This window comes from Aethina tumida, chromosome 4 (assembly GCF_024364675.1).
Source record: "Aethina tumida isolate Nest 87 chromosome 4, icAetTumi1.1, whole genome shotgun sequence".
Lineage (NCBI taxonomy): Eukaryota > Metazoa > Arthropoda > Insecta > Coleoptera > Nitidulidae > Aethina > Aethina tumida.
In genome coordinates this window covers 22,176,999-22,190,368 of record NC_065438.1, presented here as the reverse complement: position 1 = coordinate 22,190,368, position 13,370 = coordinate 22,176,999, and the positions used below count along the sequence as shown (strand labels likewise).

The following is a 13,370-nucleotide window of genomic DNA, read 5'->3' as shown; positions in this document are numbered from 1 at the left end:
TTACCATGAGCATGACAGCTGTCAAAGACCCATAACCTCGTTCAAATGAACCATGTCCGCTTTCTCTGTTTTTGTTGCTAACTCTTGAATCATGTAATATTTCCTTATTTATTTCACTGTATGTACAAGCGCTACAACGAACACTATAACCATGTACTTAAACACTGTTTTATCCTTAATTTTGGTACTTAAGGCGTTGAGTTGTTTAGCCGATTGTGGATGTAAATTGAACAGGAACGGGCAGTGTAACATCGATAATCCGTCTGAAAAGTATTCGAAAGATTTAAACGATTTGAAACTTGACAATAATATTTTGCCTAACGATGATTTGAGCACTGACAACATGGTATTAATTGATGGGGGCACGTTCGAAATGGGCACGAACAAACCAGTCTTCGAGTCTGACCACGAAGGCCCAGTCCGGAACGCCACCGTCAAGTCGTTTTATTTGGATAAATACGAGGTGTCTAATCAAAACTTTAAAGATTTTGTACAACAAACTGGTTACAAAACTGAGGCAGAGGTTTTTGGGGACAGTTTTGTTTTTGAAATGATTTTGCCAGAGGACCAGAGGAAGGAGTACCAAGATGTTAGGGCTGTGCAGGCGCCGTGGTGGATTAAACTGAAGGGTGTCACTTGGAAACAGCCTGAAGGAGAAAAATCATCCATTGAAGGTAAGTTATTAGTCATAGACACTCAAACAAAATAAAATCATTTATGTCTTGTAGATAGGCTGAACCACCCAGTGATTCACGTCAGTTGGAATGATGCAGTGAACTACTGCAAACATTTGAAGAAGCGCCTTCCAACAGAATCTGAGTGGGAAATGGCGTGCAGGGCGGGCCTTAAACAGAAGCTGTATCCATGGGGCAACAAGCTGAATCCTCATGGAAAACACTGGTAAATTCAATGATGTCTATGTATGAACAATTTATGATGTTGGATTCAAGGGCAAACATTTGGCAAGGCACTTTTCCAGAAGAGAACACGGCAGAGGACGGTTACATGTTCACGTCGCCGGTCGACGAGTTTCCACCCAACAAATTCGGGCTGTACAACATGGCTGGGAACGTCTGGGAGTGGACGCAGGACAGTTGGCTCAATGACCCAGTAAAAATCCCATAAACCAATTTAATTTCCGGATTACCAATAAGTTTTTGTTGCAGGAATCAAAAGTGAAGAAAGGCGGCTCATTTTTATGTCACGAGTCTTATTGTTTTAGGTACAGGTGTGCCGCCAGGTCGTTTAACACAAAGGACACCTCGGCGGGGAATTTAGGATTCAGGTGTGCTGCTGATGTTCAATAAGGTTTATTTTTACTTAAGACAACGAACTTACACCTGGTTTTGGGTTATTTTTAAGGTTTATGCTTGTTGAAAGTCATTCATTTTACTTGTAAAACATTTACCTATTAAGCACAATCATTTTGTCATCTAAATTAACAGAAAAAACATTAGAAATAGTACGTGTAAACGAAAATAATCGAAAAAGTGTATAGTTACTAAATTCGCATGGGCAAACTTGTTAGTTTTAGTTGATACTAATAGCTGTGGCTTCAAAACCTAATCCTAGACAATTGTTGCCTTAAAATGATTCCAAAACTAGACAGTCCAATTAATACACAACATACAGAATCTCAATATTTATTCCCACATTCCACGATGTTTTCGTACAAAAAACTAAATGTTACATAAAAATATTTAGGAGAACTGATTAATAGTTTTGAGAGAGTAAAAAAATAAAATACAAGTATTTGATCTAAGCTAATAGAAACAAGTTTATACAGTCTTATGCTATCAGTTTTTATTTTTTTAATCTCTAGTTCTTTTAAACTGTGCAATAAACAGGCAGTGTTCGATTTCGTACTTAAAATAAACATGTAAATCCTGCCACAAAGTCTTCCAAAAATTATATACATACTAACGTTGAATAGAAACATAAAATTATATGTATATCACAAATTGACAATAAACTTTAGTATTAATTAAAGACCTTTTACCCAAAAAACTTGTAAATGTATTAAAGGAATGTATGTATATCTAAAAACCATGACATATGTACAAAATAAAAACTGCAGCAACAATCAAACAGGTTTAAAACTGGACACGAACTTGTGCACAGCCGTTTCTAGATTGGTCTTGACAACTTTCGGCACACGAACGTATTTATAAATCATATAACCGCCTAAAGACAACAAGGAAATCCTAATGGTGTACCGAATGGCTATTGAAGTCAGTGAAGGGGGTGGTATGTGCATTATCTCCTCTATCTTGCCCGACTGGTCGTTGGGCCACAGTCTTACAATTCCGGGCATGTGACCTATACCCACAACTCCCACCACCTTAAGAGGCTCTTTAAAGTTGGGGTTCCCTAAAAATTACACAAATTGTTAATAAATAACGCAGTGGGTCAACAATCGGCGATTTACTCTCTTTGGGGCTGGGCCTGAGCTTGTCCACCGCGGCCATCTGAAGTGAATGGGTAAGATAAACGTCCCTTTCCTCTAAGAACACCTCCCCGAAAGTCGGATACTCGCCGGCCAGGTCGGCCAACAGTTGTTCCAGCATGTCCCTGTTCTTGCACCTCTCTATGTCTTCAATGGAGACCGGATCCTTGGCCGTCAGCAGGTGCCAGGCCAGTTTGATGGTTTGGAACCACGTGAGCCGGGACAGGGCACGTTTCAGCGTCACATGTATGGGCCTGTCGCCCAAGTGGATGCCACAGTGTTCCAGTTTGGAGGCCTGTTTGAAACGTTTCGTTAGTGGCTGGTTGGCTTGTGAGGAATGTTGTTACCTCTTTGTAGGCCACTCGGAACTCGCCCCCGGGGGCCATTCCGATTTCCTTGGTCAGATGGGCACTCATGTTTAGCAGCAACAGGTACATTATTCCGTTGTATAGGCCGTTCTCTTGGATTGTGCGCAGGATTTTTGCGCTGTCGATGTTTTTGGCCTCCTCCAGGACAGTCGCCTCGTCTAGCGACAGGATGTTTGTCCTGGATTTGCATAATTCTAGGATCACTACATTTGGCTTTACTGTTTGAATGACCTGGAAACAATATTATAATTGTTGTACTCATAATAAACAGGAGAAATCTAACTATAGTTGTAGACTTTAAAAGCATTGTAGGACATTGTAGTTGAATAGTATCCTCACATTTTAAACAATGAATTCAAAACACAAACTGGAATAGACAAAAAACATCTTGTCACATTCTAAAATAGAAGAACCTAAGGAATACTCACCAATGAGACATCTTCCTGGGACTCCTTGCTAAAATGAGCAGTCCCAACAAGATAGACCTTGGCACCAGATGTTGGGTGCGTTAACAGTGTTACTGTTGGAGGTAGGTTATTATCGAAGTTTAAGGATTTATCACCGTTTGTTTCGATACCGTTTTCCTCGTCCAATATAACTATTTCATCGCTCTTGTCCGACCCGTTCTCCGAATCGGTGCCCACCTTAACCGTGCTCTCGGTAAGCTCTGAAATAAGTGTGTCGGTCGTGGTATACGGGGCTAGTTGGATAATTACCGAAATTCGCCAAGGAGTTGTCCATAATTCAAGAAAATAATGATAACTCAACTCAACAATTTGACTGACATATGTCGGTCTATTTCAGTTGGCAACGTTATCTTGGAAATTTTAATATGACTTTATTCCTACTAATTTTAATACTAATCATGTTTTTAATTGGATTTATTATCAATGAGTGTAAAATCCGTCTGAAAACTTATGTATCATTAAAAGTACTTGAGAAAATAACTATGAATGAATTCAAAATTTGGTGATAAACGAAATTCTCTAAAAACATATGATTGGTGACCACTTCAATGTCAAAATTGACATTAATTCTAACCCACAAAAGTGCAATTGAATAAATCAAATTAACACAATGGTGAGAGGTTTTGTAAGTACAAATTATAAACCATAAAATCCATTGTTTAAAACAAAAGTTCTTAAACTTCAGGTAACTTTCATTATTGGTGTATATGCAGGAATATACATGTCCCAAAACTACGATGTAAGAACAAATAAACTTTCATAAACTCCAATTACAACTCCAATTTTAGGTGCCCAGAGTTGATGACCCTCAGGCCTTGTTTGAAAAGATCAAGGATTTCGCCGACAAACATAAAAAGAATTAAAACAGTACCCAGTTGTGTAATTTTATTCCAATAAATAAATACATATTAGATTTAATGCAGTGCAACCCCTCCACCCACGTATTCCTGTCTGATTGGTGGCTCCACAAAAGCGAGCCAGTCGCTCGAATAAATCGGCAACAAACCCATGCTCTGACACTTGTACAAAGCCATGCCGATATTCAGTATGTTCCCCAACACGTAAACGATCATCTGCCCAATTGTGTTGGTCTCAATCATTTTGAAGGTACTCTTAGTGGCCCAGATCGACTGAATGGGGCGCATCAGCAACATTCCGACCATCATTATGGGGAATATGGAGATGGAATTTCCGGCCATGTACATGAAAAATAAATTCATGGGCAGCTGTTTTATCGGTGCTAAGGCCAAATCCCATGATTTTTTAGTTATTAGTCGGTTTACGTCAGTTTTTTTGGACACCTCGTTGATTTGAGTGATGTTTGACGATGTAAAAGCTGGCGGAGAACTTAAATCTGCCTTTGAGGCCCTAAAAACATACAATATACAGTGTTATTCCAAATCATTATGCTCAAAAAGTACCTGCTTCCTTCCAAAATCCACTTTTGACGACGTGTTTGTTGTTTACCCGACATTATTTCGATTTATTTCACGGTGTATTTAATAAATAATTACTTTTAATTTGACGTTTATCATGTGTCAGGTTTTATCGTTCAGTCGATAGATGTCACTGTATTATTAATTGTTGTTTATAATTTATAAACAAGCCATAAAGACAATTTCAATAAATTTTACCACTAAATGCTCATATTTTAATAAATCTACCATTAAAATTCAACGAATTAATATTTTAACATCCATAGACATATAAAATCAAGCCACTCTTCCGTTATGGTTGTCTATGGACGTGATAACTAAACATAACCAACAAACATTGAAAACGTTTAAAAACAAAGCCTAACATTAATGTAGTTCATTAATTAATCAAACGGCATGGCTGCGGTACTGAAGAAACGAGCTCTGGCTGAGTATAGCCAAACAATACAGGTAAACCGCCACACAATGACCAAAACACAACTAAAAAATAAAATTTTAGGAGACCCAGATCCCAACGAAAAAATTGCGATTAACAAAAAAGGTACAACAAGTTCCGAGCAGTACTTCATTAGCTTTGATCAGTTGTTTGGAAAGTTGCAAGACTAGCAATGAAGTCTTGCAAACTTTGCTCAGGGTGTCCGATACACTGGAGTTGGATCAGGCTGATGTGTGTGAGGCAGTGAAAAAGTTAACTGATCATTTCAAAAGTGAAGCCGAGTCTTCTGTTAGGGTCAAGATTTTGAGTTTGTTGTCTGACATAGGGCACGAAAGCAACACAGACATACCTTTAATAATTGATGAGACAATTGCACTGCTTAAAAATGATCATTCACATAAAGTGATAGCACAAGGTATGAACACAGTGCTGAAGCTGGGTGGATTACTGCCTGAAGCCAGCCCCATACACCAGAAGCTGGTGGAAGTTGCCCAACATTATTTAACTGATGTGAGTCACGCTGTTAAGGCTAAGTGTTTGGAGATAATTGGGGCTCACACTCCATTGTGTACAGGAAGTGATTGTGACCAGTTGTTGAAGTTGGTTAGCTCCTATTTTAATAATGATGATGCCAGAGTTAGAAGCCAGGCATTCTCCACCATTATTACCTTGTACAGTAGAAAGTTTAAAATCAATCCTGACATTTACATAGATGTTTGTGAGGCCTTAAAGGATGATTATGAAATTGTCAGGCAGGTTGCCCTTAGGCTCATTTGGCTTCTAGGGACAACATACCCTGAAAAGTAAGTTTATTATGAATTTAATCAACCTGTGTTGTCTAACTTTTGATAAATTTTAGTGAGATATTTGTGCCAGGCAGTGAACATGAAATTAGATTGGTAGATGATGCTTTTGGAAAGATTTGTAATGGTGTCACAGATCTTTCCATGCATGTCAGAACTTTGGCAGCTAGTTTGTTGGGATCTATGACCATGGTCAGTCCTAAGTTTTTAAATCAAACACTGGACAAGAAATTGATGTCCAATATGAGGAGAAAGGTATTTATTAAATTAATTAATTAAAAGATAAATGTATTAATTAATTTTAATAGAGAACAGCTCATGAGCTAGCTTGGGAAAATGTTACCAGTGGTGAATGGGCCAGTGGTAAAAAGTGGGCAGATGATGCACCAAGAGAAGTGTTAGATGCTGACAATATAAATTTAATGAGCAGTGGAGCTTGTGGAGCTTTTGTACATGGATTAGAAGATGAATATTTAGGTAATTTATTAGTTCATGTCTCTGTTAACTTAATAATATTATTTTTTAGAGGTAAGATCAGCTGCAGTGGAGTCCTTATGTCAATTGTCTATGAATAATCCTCATTTCGCCAATTTGTCCCTTGATTTTTTGGTTGACATGTTTAATGATGAAATCGAGGACGTTCGTCTCAAAGCAATAGACAGTTTAAGACGCATTTCTGAACACATTATCCTTAGAGATGACCAACTTGAAACTATACTGGGTAAAACTGTTATTTAATATAAAAAATGGCCTCAAATTTTTAAATCTAATTAATTTAGGTGCCTTGGAGGATTTCTCTCAAGATGTCAGAGAAGGTTTGCACAGAATGTTGGCGTCGTGCCAAATGTCCACGATGGCCGGTTTAAAACTGTGTACTGACAAACTGTTAGACAATCTTAAAAAGTATCCAAATGACAAACGATCAACTTACAGATGTTTGCAGCGGATAGGAGCCAAACATCCAGAGCTTGTTTTACCTTTGGTACCGTTGATGTTAAACGCCCATCCGTTCTTTGATTTGTCACAGCCAGACGTCGACAGCCCTCAATGTATCCTTTAATTTGCTTTATGTATGTTGTAAGATAATCCAAAGTTTAGTTCCTTAACTTTTTACAAAGATATATGTCAGTTAATATTAATATTGAACGCCGCCAAATATTCAACAACTCTCATACCATTATTGGAACCACACACAATAAAACACTATTTATACCTGAGGGATACGATGCCTAACTTCGTGCCCGTTTTAAATTTGTCAAACTCCAACTACAACTACATACTGAGGCTGCCCAGCGTGCCCGAAAGCCTCAACTTTCTTCATAACATCATAAAAAACTTGGACATAGCCGAAAACACAGTCAGGGCACCGACGATAATGCTTCAAACGGCCAAAGATCACCTGAACAGGCTGAGCGACATGGACAGCACGGTTGCGGGAACGGCGCAGTTCACATCCTTGTACATTGGAGCTCAACTATTGTTGTACCAGATTTTGGAGAAGGGTTTCTGGATGAACCCCGTAACGTTGGCCACGCAACAGGCCAACAATCTCAAAACCAGCATTCAGAACTTGTTGCAGCTGTGTCTGAAGCTGCAATTCTTTTTCGTCGGTCTGAGTAGCGCCGAAGAATGCGCCGTAAAACAGTTCAGATTAAGAGCTTTGGCGCTGAATTTGGTGTATATTGTTAAAGGTACTTTAATTTGTGGTAAAACGATTGTTGTTTAATAAGTGTATTTGTAGGAAGTAATGCGTCAGCTTTGGCGCCCTGCCATCACTTCCTGACGGTGGTGGAGGACATGCAGAATCAGCTGAGTCAAGGCGGATTGGATCCGGATTCGTTTACCTCTTTGGTTTTCAGAGAGCTGTCGTCGTTGGAGGAACCCAAGCCGGGCACCGTTGCCCGGGTGCTCATACCAATTTTGTCCGAGGCTAAGCTCGGCAAAATTCCAGCCCCCAACGTTAACGTATGACTTTATGATCATCAAACTCGTTCTATAAATTGTAACTGTTTTTTTACAGATAAGAATGAGTAGTGCAAGTATTTTGGAACCGAATGGGCAGACCGATACGTCATTGAAGTTCACCGCCGGTCTCATAATGTCGGTGCCGCTGGAGGCGGAGCTTAACCACCTGTTGGACCCCTCAAGGATACGAATTAAAGTTAAGTATCCGGACCAGAAAACCCAAATCATTCTGCCCAGGCCGTCGCATCTGAAACCCTTGTACTACGATGAAAATAACGAAGGTAAAACAATAGCAGACAAACTAAAAGGGATGAATTATAAATGGTTTTTTTGGCAGAGGCAAAAATCGGTCACAATCTGCGGCTCCTGACGTCTGTATTGATATCCCATCAGGTTTGGTCGGAGGCGTGCAACGTGGAAATTAGCATAGCCGTTGCCATTCCCGAAGCCGACATATTCAAGAAAAAGTCTAGCATTGATTCCACCCAGACGTTGCTCGAACTGTGCAAACCAATCAAAGTGAGCGTGGCGCCGAAACCAATAAAGAAAACACTGTAAAATTGTTTATATATATATTTATTTTATAACATGAATTAATTAATTAATTAATTAGCAAATAAATATAAAATTTATGTTTTTATTTGGCTGGGGGGTCTGATCTGAAATGTTTCGACAGATCTGCGACTAGGGCTTTCTCTTGTTCGTCATCGTCATCAATTATAATGGCGGTGTGGTACTTTAACTTCATTCCTTTTGAACCCACCTTGTGACCTTTTAGGACTTCATACCCTACATCTAAACCTTTTTGCATGGTGTAGTATTTCAGCCTGTGATAAGTCAAATTCCCTAAAATGTAAAGGTGTGTTTAAAAAAATTCTTAGGGACACAGATTTGTTTATTACCTTTTACTGGTTTGGCTTTAACTTTTTTCTGGAAACCGTGAAAATCTACTGAACCGTCAAATAATGTGCAAGTCGGTTCAGTACCTAAAAATATAAAAAAATTAAATAATATAATTCCTATTTTACACACCCCAAGTTCTAGTTTTCACCAATTTTCTAGTACTTATTTATGAGAAGGAGAACGATAGAAAGTACTAATTTGAAATTTTTGTAGCAACTATAACTTGACTTAAATTATTCTAATTATATTTGAATATAAAATTAAATATGTAAATTGGACAATTAATTTCCCAGTAAATTGGTATGTGTAAAATAGATGTTAAATGTATTATTAATTACTGTCAGGATCAGGTGTTCCATCCATCCACTCCAAATCACTCAGTTCTTCTTCTGAAAATTGTAAGTAATTAAGTATGAAAGAGTTAGTGATTTTGAAAGTTTCTTACCACTCTCCAAATCAATGACACTAACTGGGTTTTCCAAAATTTCAACATCTGAAAGTACTTAATAAATAATTAATAATAATATTAATTAATTAAACAACAATTTTAAACCTACCATTTTCTGTGGCTCGTGAATTACTGCTGGAAGGTATCGATACATCCTCGATACTCCCACATGGAATAGGTATTGCCTTTTTATGTAACAGTCTTTTACTATCGCTATAGAAGTCAGAATCTTTAAAATGTTTCGAACAAACGGCGAACGACATAAAATGGGGTCTTCGGGTCGCCTCGAACTGTTTACCTTTGCCTGCGGCTCTACACCACTCGCTCCATCTACAATCATGAACCAATTCAATCACAAGTCAATATCAAATTAAAGTAATTACAGTGTGGCATCTTGGGGAAACATAAATAGCCTCGTGTTGGGGGTAAGTTGAGTGGATCCACACACAATGTATGTGCACACCATGGTTTGTTTATTTGATATGCTGATATTATAGTCTGTAACAATCCAATCATTAGTCTAAATGTTTTTGTGTTAACAAATTACGTACCAATAATAGGCTCTTGTACCAATCTCGTATCCAATTGGAGGGTCGGAAAGGCGTCCTCCCTCAGGGCACCCTTAATCGACTCCTTGAACATCCTGGGCTCAAAATGCAAGTAGCACACGCCAAATGCGGTGTCCGAATTGCCGGTGTTTCTGATCCAAATGTTGGTCCTGAAACGAATACTATTAATAAATGGAACACAGTTGGGGCCGAGGTCTACATTTCTTTATTGTCCGGATACGGGTAGACTTGAGGCGTATGGTTTGTGTTGTTGGTGCAGGTGCTGATGCCGCATCGCGTCGGCCTTGCAGTCGACGACGCGATCTTCACGTTAGCTGTTTTCTTCAAGAACTTCGGACAGTGGTCGTAGAAGTCCGACTGGTTGAAATGTTGAGAACATATGAACAGATCCTGATTTGGGGTGGAGTTGTTGACTAAACCGGCGCCCAATCTCCACTGAAATTGTCTAACAAAACAAATAATTTATTATAAATCATTTTATTGAATATTTTTTTTGGATAATTCAGGTGTGCCGAACATTTGGGACATTTATTTAACTTATTTAGTAGTTAATAGAGAACGGGACTATTTTCCTAATTTATTTTGAACAAAATTACATTTCTAGTATCGCTGAAAGTTACATCAACTCTTTTATTTTCTATAGAACACCTTAAATTCTACATGTAGTTTCAATAAAAATAGCTCTACCGTGTCCTATATTTTAAATCTACTAGTTTTTGAATTATTAATTTTATTCAAAAATTTTGACTAATGGGCTAAACTAATATGATTGTCAAGCCACCAGTTTTGATGCTGGAAAATTCATTTTTGGAATACACGTTAATCAAGAACCATTCTATAAGAAGTCATTATTGGTACTTCCAAATTTTATACAGGATGTACGTTATTTAAGTTTAATTTTGTGCGACTTAAAATATCAATAACTTTGTTAATTTCAACGGAACACCTTGTATATTTTTGGATTTTTAATTTTAATATATAATTTCAAACAAAATGGCTCTACCATATCCTACACCTAAATCCAATAGTTTTTGAATTATTAATTTTGTTCCAAAAATGTTTACAGATTCAGGTGCTCTAATTAAAATGTCTGTAAAGCCACCAATTTTGATGCTGGAATGTTCATTTTTGGCATAGACGTTAACCAAGAACTATTCTATAAGGAGCTTTTATAGGTACTTCGAAATTTTATGCAGGGTGTACGTTATTTAAGTCTAATTTTATGCGTCTTAAAATATAAATAATTTTGTTAATTTCAACGGAACCTTTCAACCTTGTATATTTTTGGATTTTTAAATTTTATATATAATTTCAAACAAAATGGCTCTACCATATCCTATACCTAAATACAATAGTTTTTAATTATTTTTTTTTCAAAAATGTTTACAGCTTCAGATGCTCTAACTAAAATGTCTGTAAAGCCACAGCCAATTTTGATGCTCAAAAGTTCATTTTTGGCATACACGTTAACCAAGAACCATTTTATAGGTACAACATTTTATACAGGGTGTTCGTTATTTAGGTATAATTTTGTGTTTTCTAAAGTATCAATAACTTTGTTAATTTCAATGGAATGGATGAATGAAAACACAAATTTACCATTATCTAAGCACAAAGGAATAAAAATGAAGAACATTTTCGTATTCAACACCCTAAATTATCCCAAAAACAGTAGAAAATGAAATTAACTCACTTGTTGTCAGGTATTCTGAAATAATACGTATTTTCTGGGGCCCTGTGCCTGTTGTTCGTACACGTTGAATAATTGCACGTCTTATTGTCCTCACCAAACAAATAGTTATTAGCTAAAATCCATTTAACAAATAAATGTAATTAAAACTTAATAAAATACACTACCTGGTAAATCAATTGAGGGTATAACATTGGGCTTAAGAGTCTCATTCTTTTCGTACTCGTGATATTGAAAATGTTTACTGCAAATAGCCTTGGAGTTATATATTTTATTTTTCGGCATTCGCTCCAAGCTCATGTCGCCTGTTAGGACGCGCCAAAAATTGAACAACTGCATGTTGTGTAGTGGGAACCTGTGACGTTTGAATTTCATGTCCCAACACGAAGCCACGGCGCATTTTCTCTTCGCCTAAACACGCATAACATTCATGATAAATCTAATAAACAATAATACAACACACCTGAAAGTTCCCATAACTTAATGTATCCAAAGGTTGAGATTCTACAACCTGAAATTTAACAATTACAACAGAAAACACAAAATTAACACACTCACATCAGTGACCATAGGCTCAGAAGATGGGACAAATGGCACGTTTTGACTAACTGGCATAGTGGGCTTATTTGGAGCCTGTGGTTTTGCAACACTTGTTTGATTCCCTGTTTTCACAAGGTTTGAATTTGTTGTGGATATTGGTACAACAACTGGCACATTTTGGGTAACTGGTGCAGTCATGATGGTGTCAATGATTTTGTTAACATTTTTTAAACTAATATTTGAAGTTTGAGTTGCTGGAACATTCGTTTGGTTCCCTGTTTTTACAAGATTTGGATTGATTGTGGATATGGGAGTCACAATTAGGTGGATGTTTGATGGTACTGCTGCTACACTTGGTTTAACAATTGGAGGCTCAGTTGGTTTCATGATGACGTGAACTTTTGGGGGACAGGGATCAATCTTTGTAACTTTAGGTTTGAGTATTGTTGGCTTGGGCAACAAGGGACGTTTGGCTGGCTGAGGGGTAGTATATGGTTTTGCAGGATTAACAGATTGAGGCTTTGGTTGAGGAGGCTTTTTTTGGGATGTGTTAATAATTTTGCCCACGGCTGATTTGGGCACAATCCCTTTTAGTCTAATTGTGCACCCAGCCAATGCTGCTTGTACAACTCCTTCCTTAAGCTTGTCCAGAAGTACAATAGGTATTTTAGTCTTCTCAATCTCTTCCACTTCTGATTCCTCAGAAGAATCATCATCATCATCATCATCATCATCATCACAAACTTCAATTTTGTTTGGACACAAAGGCAAATTTAAAGTGGGTATTGCATCAAGTTGCAGCCTAGTCTTTTCACTGTTCATGAACATGTTTTCTTCGAAGTGCAGGGCACAAACTCTGTAACTTGTGTTGAATAAAGGTGAGGCTAACAGTGCGTCTCCTTTTCGGCCTGGGAAGTTGCAGTTTACCGCCCATTGTCTTGATCTAAAACTTATGTGTAAACAAAATAACAAACTTTGTCCCACTGATTTACCTTTCCAGTTCTTTGGGAAATCGGAATAGTGCCGGTTTTGGTGTTAAAAGGTGAGATAAACAACCGTCTACGCAACATTTGTGGATCCGATTGATTACGCGCACTGACGTAACTTTCATTTTGTTTACCACTATTTAGATTGTTTATTAAACAATGTTTACAAATTTTTCATTTTATCAGAGGTTATATGATAGGTCTTCTTCTTCTTGTGGTAATTAACTTCTAAATAAAAAACATTATTATTATTTTATTATAATGAAAAATTGCAATGTAAGGAATAAATAAAACGGTTTTAAAAAAATTGTTT

The 13,370-nt window shown here is 37.4% G+C and overlaps 5 protein-coding genes and 1 long non-coding RNA gene across 6 annotated transcripts; 3 read left to right on the top strand and 3 right to left on the bottom strand.

The window, feature by feature from the left end:
* The first annotated feature begins 41 nt into the window (after window positions 1-41).
* On the top strand, window positions 42-1,972 carry LOC109607838 (formylglycine-generating enzyme). Its single transcript, XM_020024297.2, has 4 exons — window positions 42-674; window positions 729-900; window positions 951-1,110; window positions 1,167-1,972. The coding sequence occupies exons 1-4, from the start codon at window positions 152-154 to the stop codon at window positions 1,305-1,307; spliced, it is 996 nt and encodes a 331-aa protein (XP_019879856.1). The 5' UTR covers window positions 42-151; the 3' UTR covers window positions 1,308-1,972.
* On the bottom strand, window positions 1,630-3,692 carry LOC109607837 (traB domain-containing protein). Its single transcript, XM_020024295.2, has 5 exons — window positions 3,531-3,692; window positions 3,243-3,481; window positions 2,794-3,045; window positions 2,429-2,741; window positions 1,630-2,370 (listed from the first exon to the last, which is right to left on the bottom strand). The coding sequence occupies exons 1-5, from the start codon at window positions 3,553-3,555 to the stop codon at window positions 2,084-2,086; spliced, it is 1,116 nt and encodes a 371-aa protein (XP_019879854.1). The 5' UTR covers window positions 3,556-3,692; the 3' UTR covers window positions 1,630-2,083.
* Window positions 3,693-3,791: 99 nt separating this feature from the next.
* Window positions 3,792-4,199, top strand: LOC109599670 (uncharacterized). Its single transcript, XR_007547907.1, has 3 exons — window positions 3,792-3,906; window positions 3,953-4,020; window positions 4,070-4,199. It is a non-coding gene; the product is annotated as an uncharacterized LOC109599670 (long non-coding RNA).
* On the bottom strand, window positions 4,141-4,844 carry LOC109607834 (ER membrane protein complex subunit 4). The gene is made up of 2 exons (XM_020024293.2): window positions 4,703-4,844; window positions 4,141-4,649 (listed from the first exon to the last, which is right to left on the bottom strand). Exons 1-2 carry the CDS (start codon window positions 4,753-4,755, stop codon window positions 4,196-4,198), a joined length of 507 nt encoding a protein of 168 aa, XP_019879852.1. The 5' UTR covers window positions 4,756-4,844; the 3' UTR covers window positions 4,141-4,195.
* Window positions 4,845-4,908: 64 nt separating this feature from the next.
* LOC109607832 (integrator complex subunit 4) lies at window positions 4,909-8,553 on the top strand. Its single transcript, XM_020024292.2, has 10 exons — window positions 4,909-5,167; window positions 5,217-5,956; window positions 6,013-6,211; window positions 6,265-6,433; window positions 6,483-6,677; window positions 6,736-7,005; window positions 7,075-7,647; window positions 7,698-7,921; window positions 7,977-8,202; window positions 8,259-8,553. Exons 1-10 carry the CDS (start codon window positions 5,114-5,116, stop codon window positions 8,477-8,479), a joined length of 2,871 nt encoding a protein of 956 aa, XP_019879851.1. The 5' UTR covers window positions 4,909-5,113; the 3' UTR covers window positions 8,480-8,553.
* Window positions 8,480-13,250, bottom strand: LOC109599681 (uncharacterized). The gene is made up of 13 exons (XM_020015700.2): window positions 13,064-13,250; window positions 12,090-13,014; window positions 11,995-12,042; window positions 11,699-11,942; window positions 11,535-11,646; window positions 10,041-10,286; window positions 9,824-9,990; window positions 9,656-9,770; window positions 9,382-9,602; window positions 9,270-9,326; window positions 9,163-9,213; window positions 8,824-8,907; window positions 8,480-8,767 (listed from the first exon to the last, which is right to left on the bottom strand). Exons 1-13 carry the CDS (start codon window positions 13,180-13,182, stop codon window positions 8,559-8,561), a joined length of 2,598 nt encoding a protein of 865 aa, XP_019871259.2. The 5' UTR covers window positions 13,183-13,250; the 3' UTR covers window positions 8,480-8,558.
* Between the last annotated feature and the right edge of the window lie 120 nt (window positions 13,251-13,370).

Bases quoted from the DNA above. Each gene is read 5' to 3' on its own strand.
- LOC109607838 (XM_020024297.2), top strand. From the start codon at position 152: ATGTACTTAAACACTGTTTTATCCTTAATTTTGGTACTTAAGGCGTTG. The intron at 901-950 runs GTAAATTCAATG...GTTGGATTCAAG, and splicing joins AATCCTCATGGAAAACACTG to GGCAAACATTTGGCAAGGCA. The intron at 1,111-1,166 runs GTAAAAATCCCA...TTTTTGTTGCAG, and splicing joins ACAGTTGGCTCAATGACCCA to GAATCAAAAGTGAAGAAAGG.
- LOC109607837 (XM_020024295.2), bottom strand. From the start codon at position 3,555: ATGGACAACTCCTTGGCGAATTTCG. The intron at 3,482-3,530 runs GTAATTATCCAA...CACTTATTTCAG, and splicing joins CAACTCCTTGGCGAATTTCG to AGCTTACCGAGAGCACGGTT. The intron at 2,742-2,793 runs GTAACAACATTC...CGTTTCAAACAG, and splicing joins TCCGAGTGGCCTACAAAGAG to GCCTCCAAACTGGAACACTG.
- LOC109607834 (XM_020024293.2), bottom strand. From the start codon at position 4,755: ATGTCGGGTAAACAACAAACACGTCGTCAAAAGTGGATTTTGGAAGGA. The intron at 4,650-4,702 runs GTACTTTTTGAG...GTATGTTTTTAG, and splicing joins TGGATTTTGGAAGGAAGCAG to GGCCTCAAAGGCAGATTTAA.
- LOC109607832 (XM_020024292.2), top strand. From the start codon at position 5,114: ATGGCTGCGGTACTGAAGAAACGAGCTCTGGCTGAGTATAGCCAAACA. The intron at 6,678-6,735 runs GTAAAACTGTTA...TAATTAATTTAG, and splicing joins CCAACTTGAAACTATACTGG to GTGCCTTGGAGGATTTCTCT. The intron at 7,648-7,697 runs GTACTTTAATTT...GTGTATTTGTAG, and splicing joins TTTGGTGTATATTGTTAAAG to GAAGTAATGCGTCAGCTTTG.
- LOC109599681 (XM_020015700.2), bottom strand. From the start codon at position 13,182: ATGAAAGTTACGTCAGTGCGCGTAATCAATCGGATCCACAAATGTTGC. The intron at 9,771-9,823 runs GTACGTAATTTG...GGATTGTTACAG, and splicing joins GGTACAAGAGCCTATTATTG to ACTATAATATCAGCATATCA. The intron at 8,908-9,162 runs GTAATTAATAAT...TTATATTTTTAG, and splicing joins TGGAACACCTGATCCTGACA to GTACTGAACCGACTTGCACA.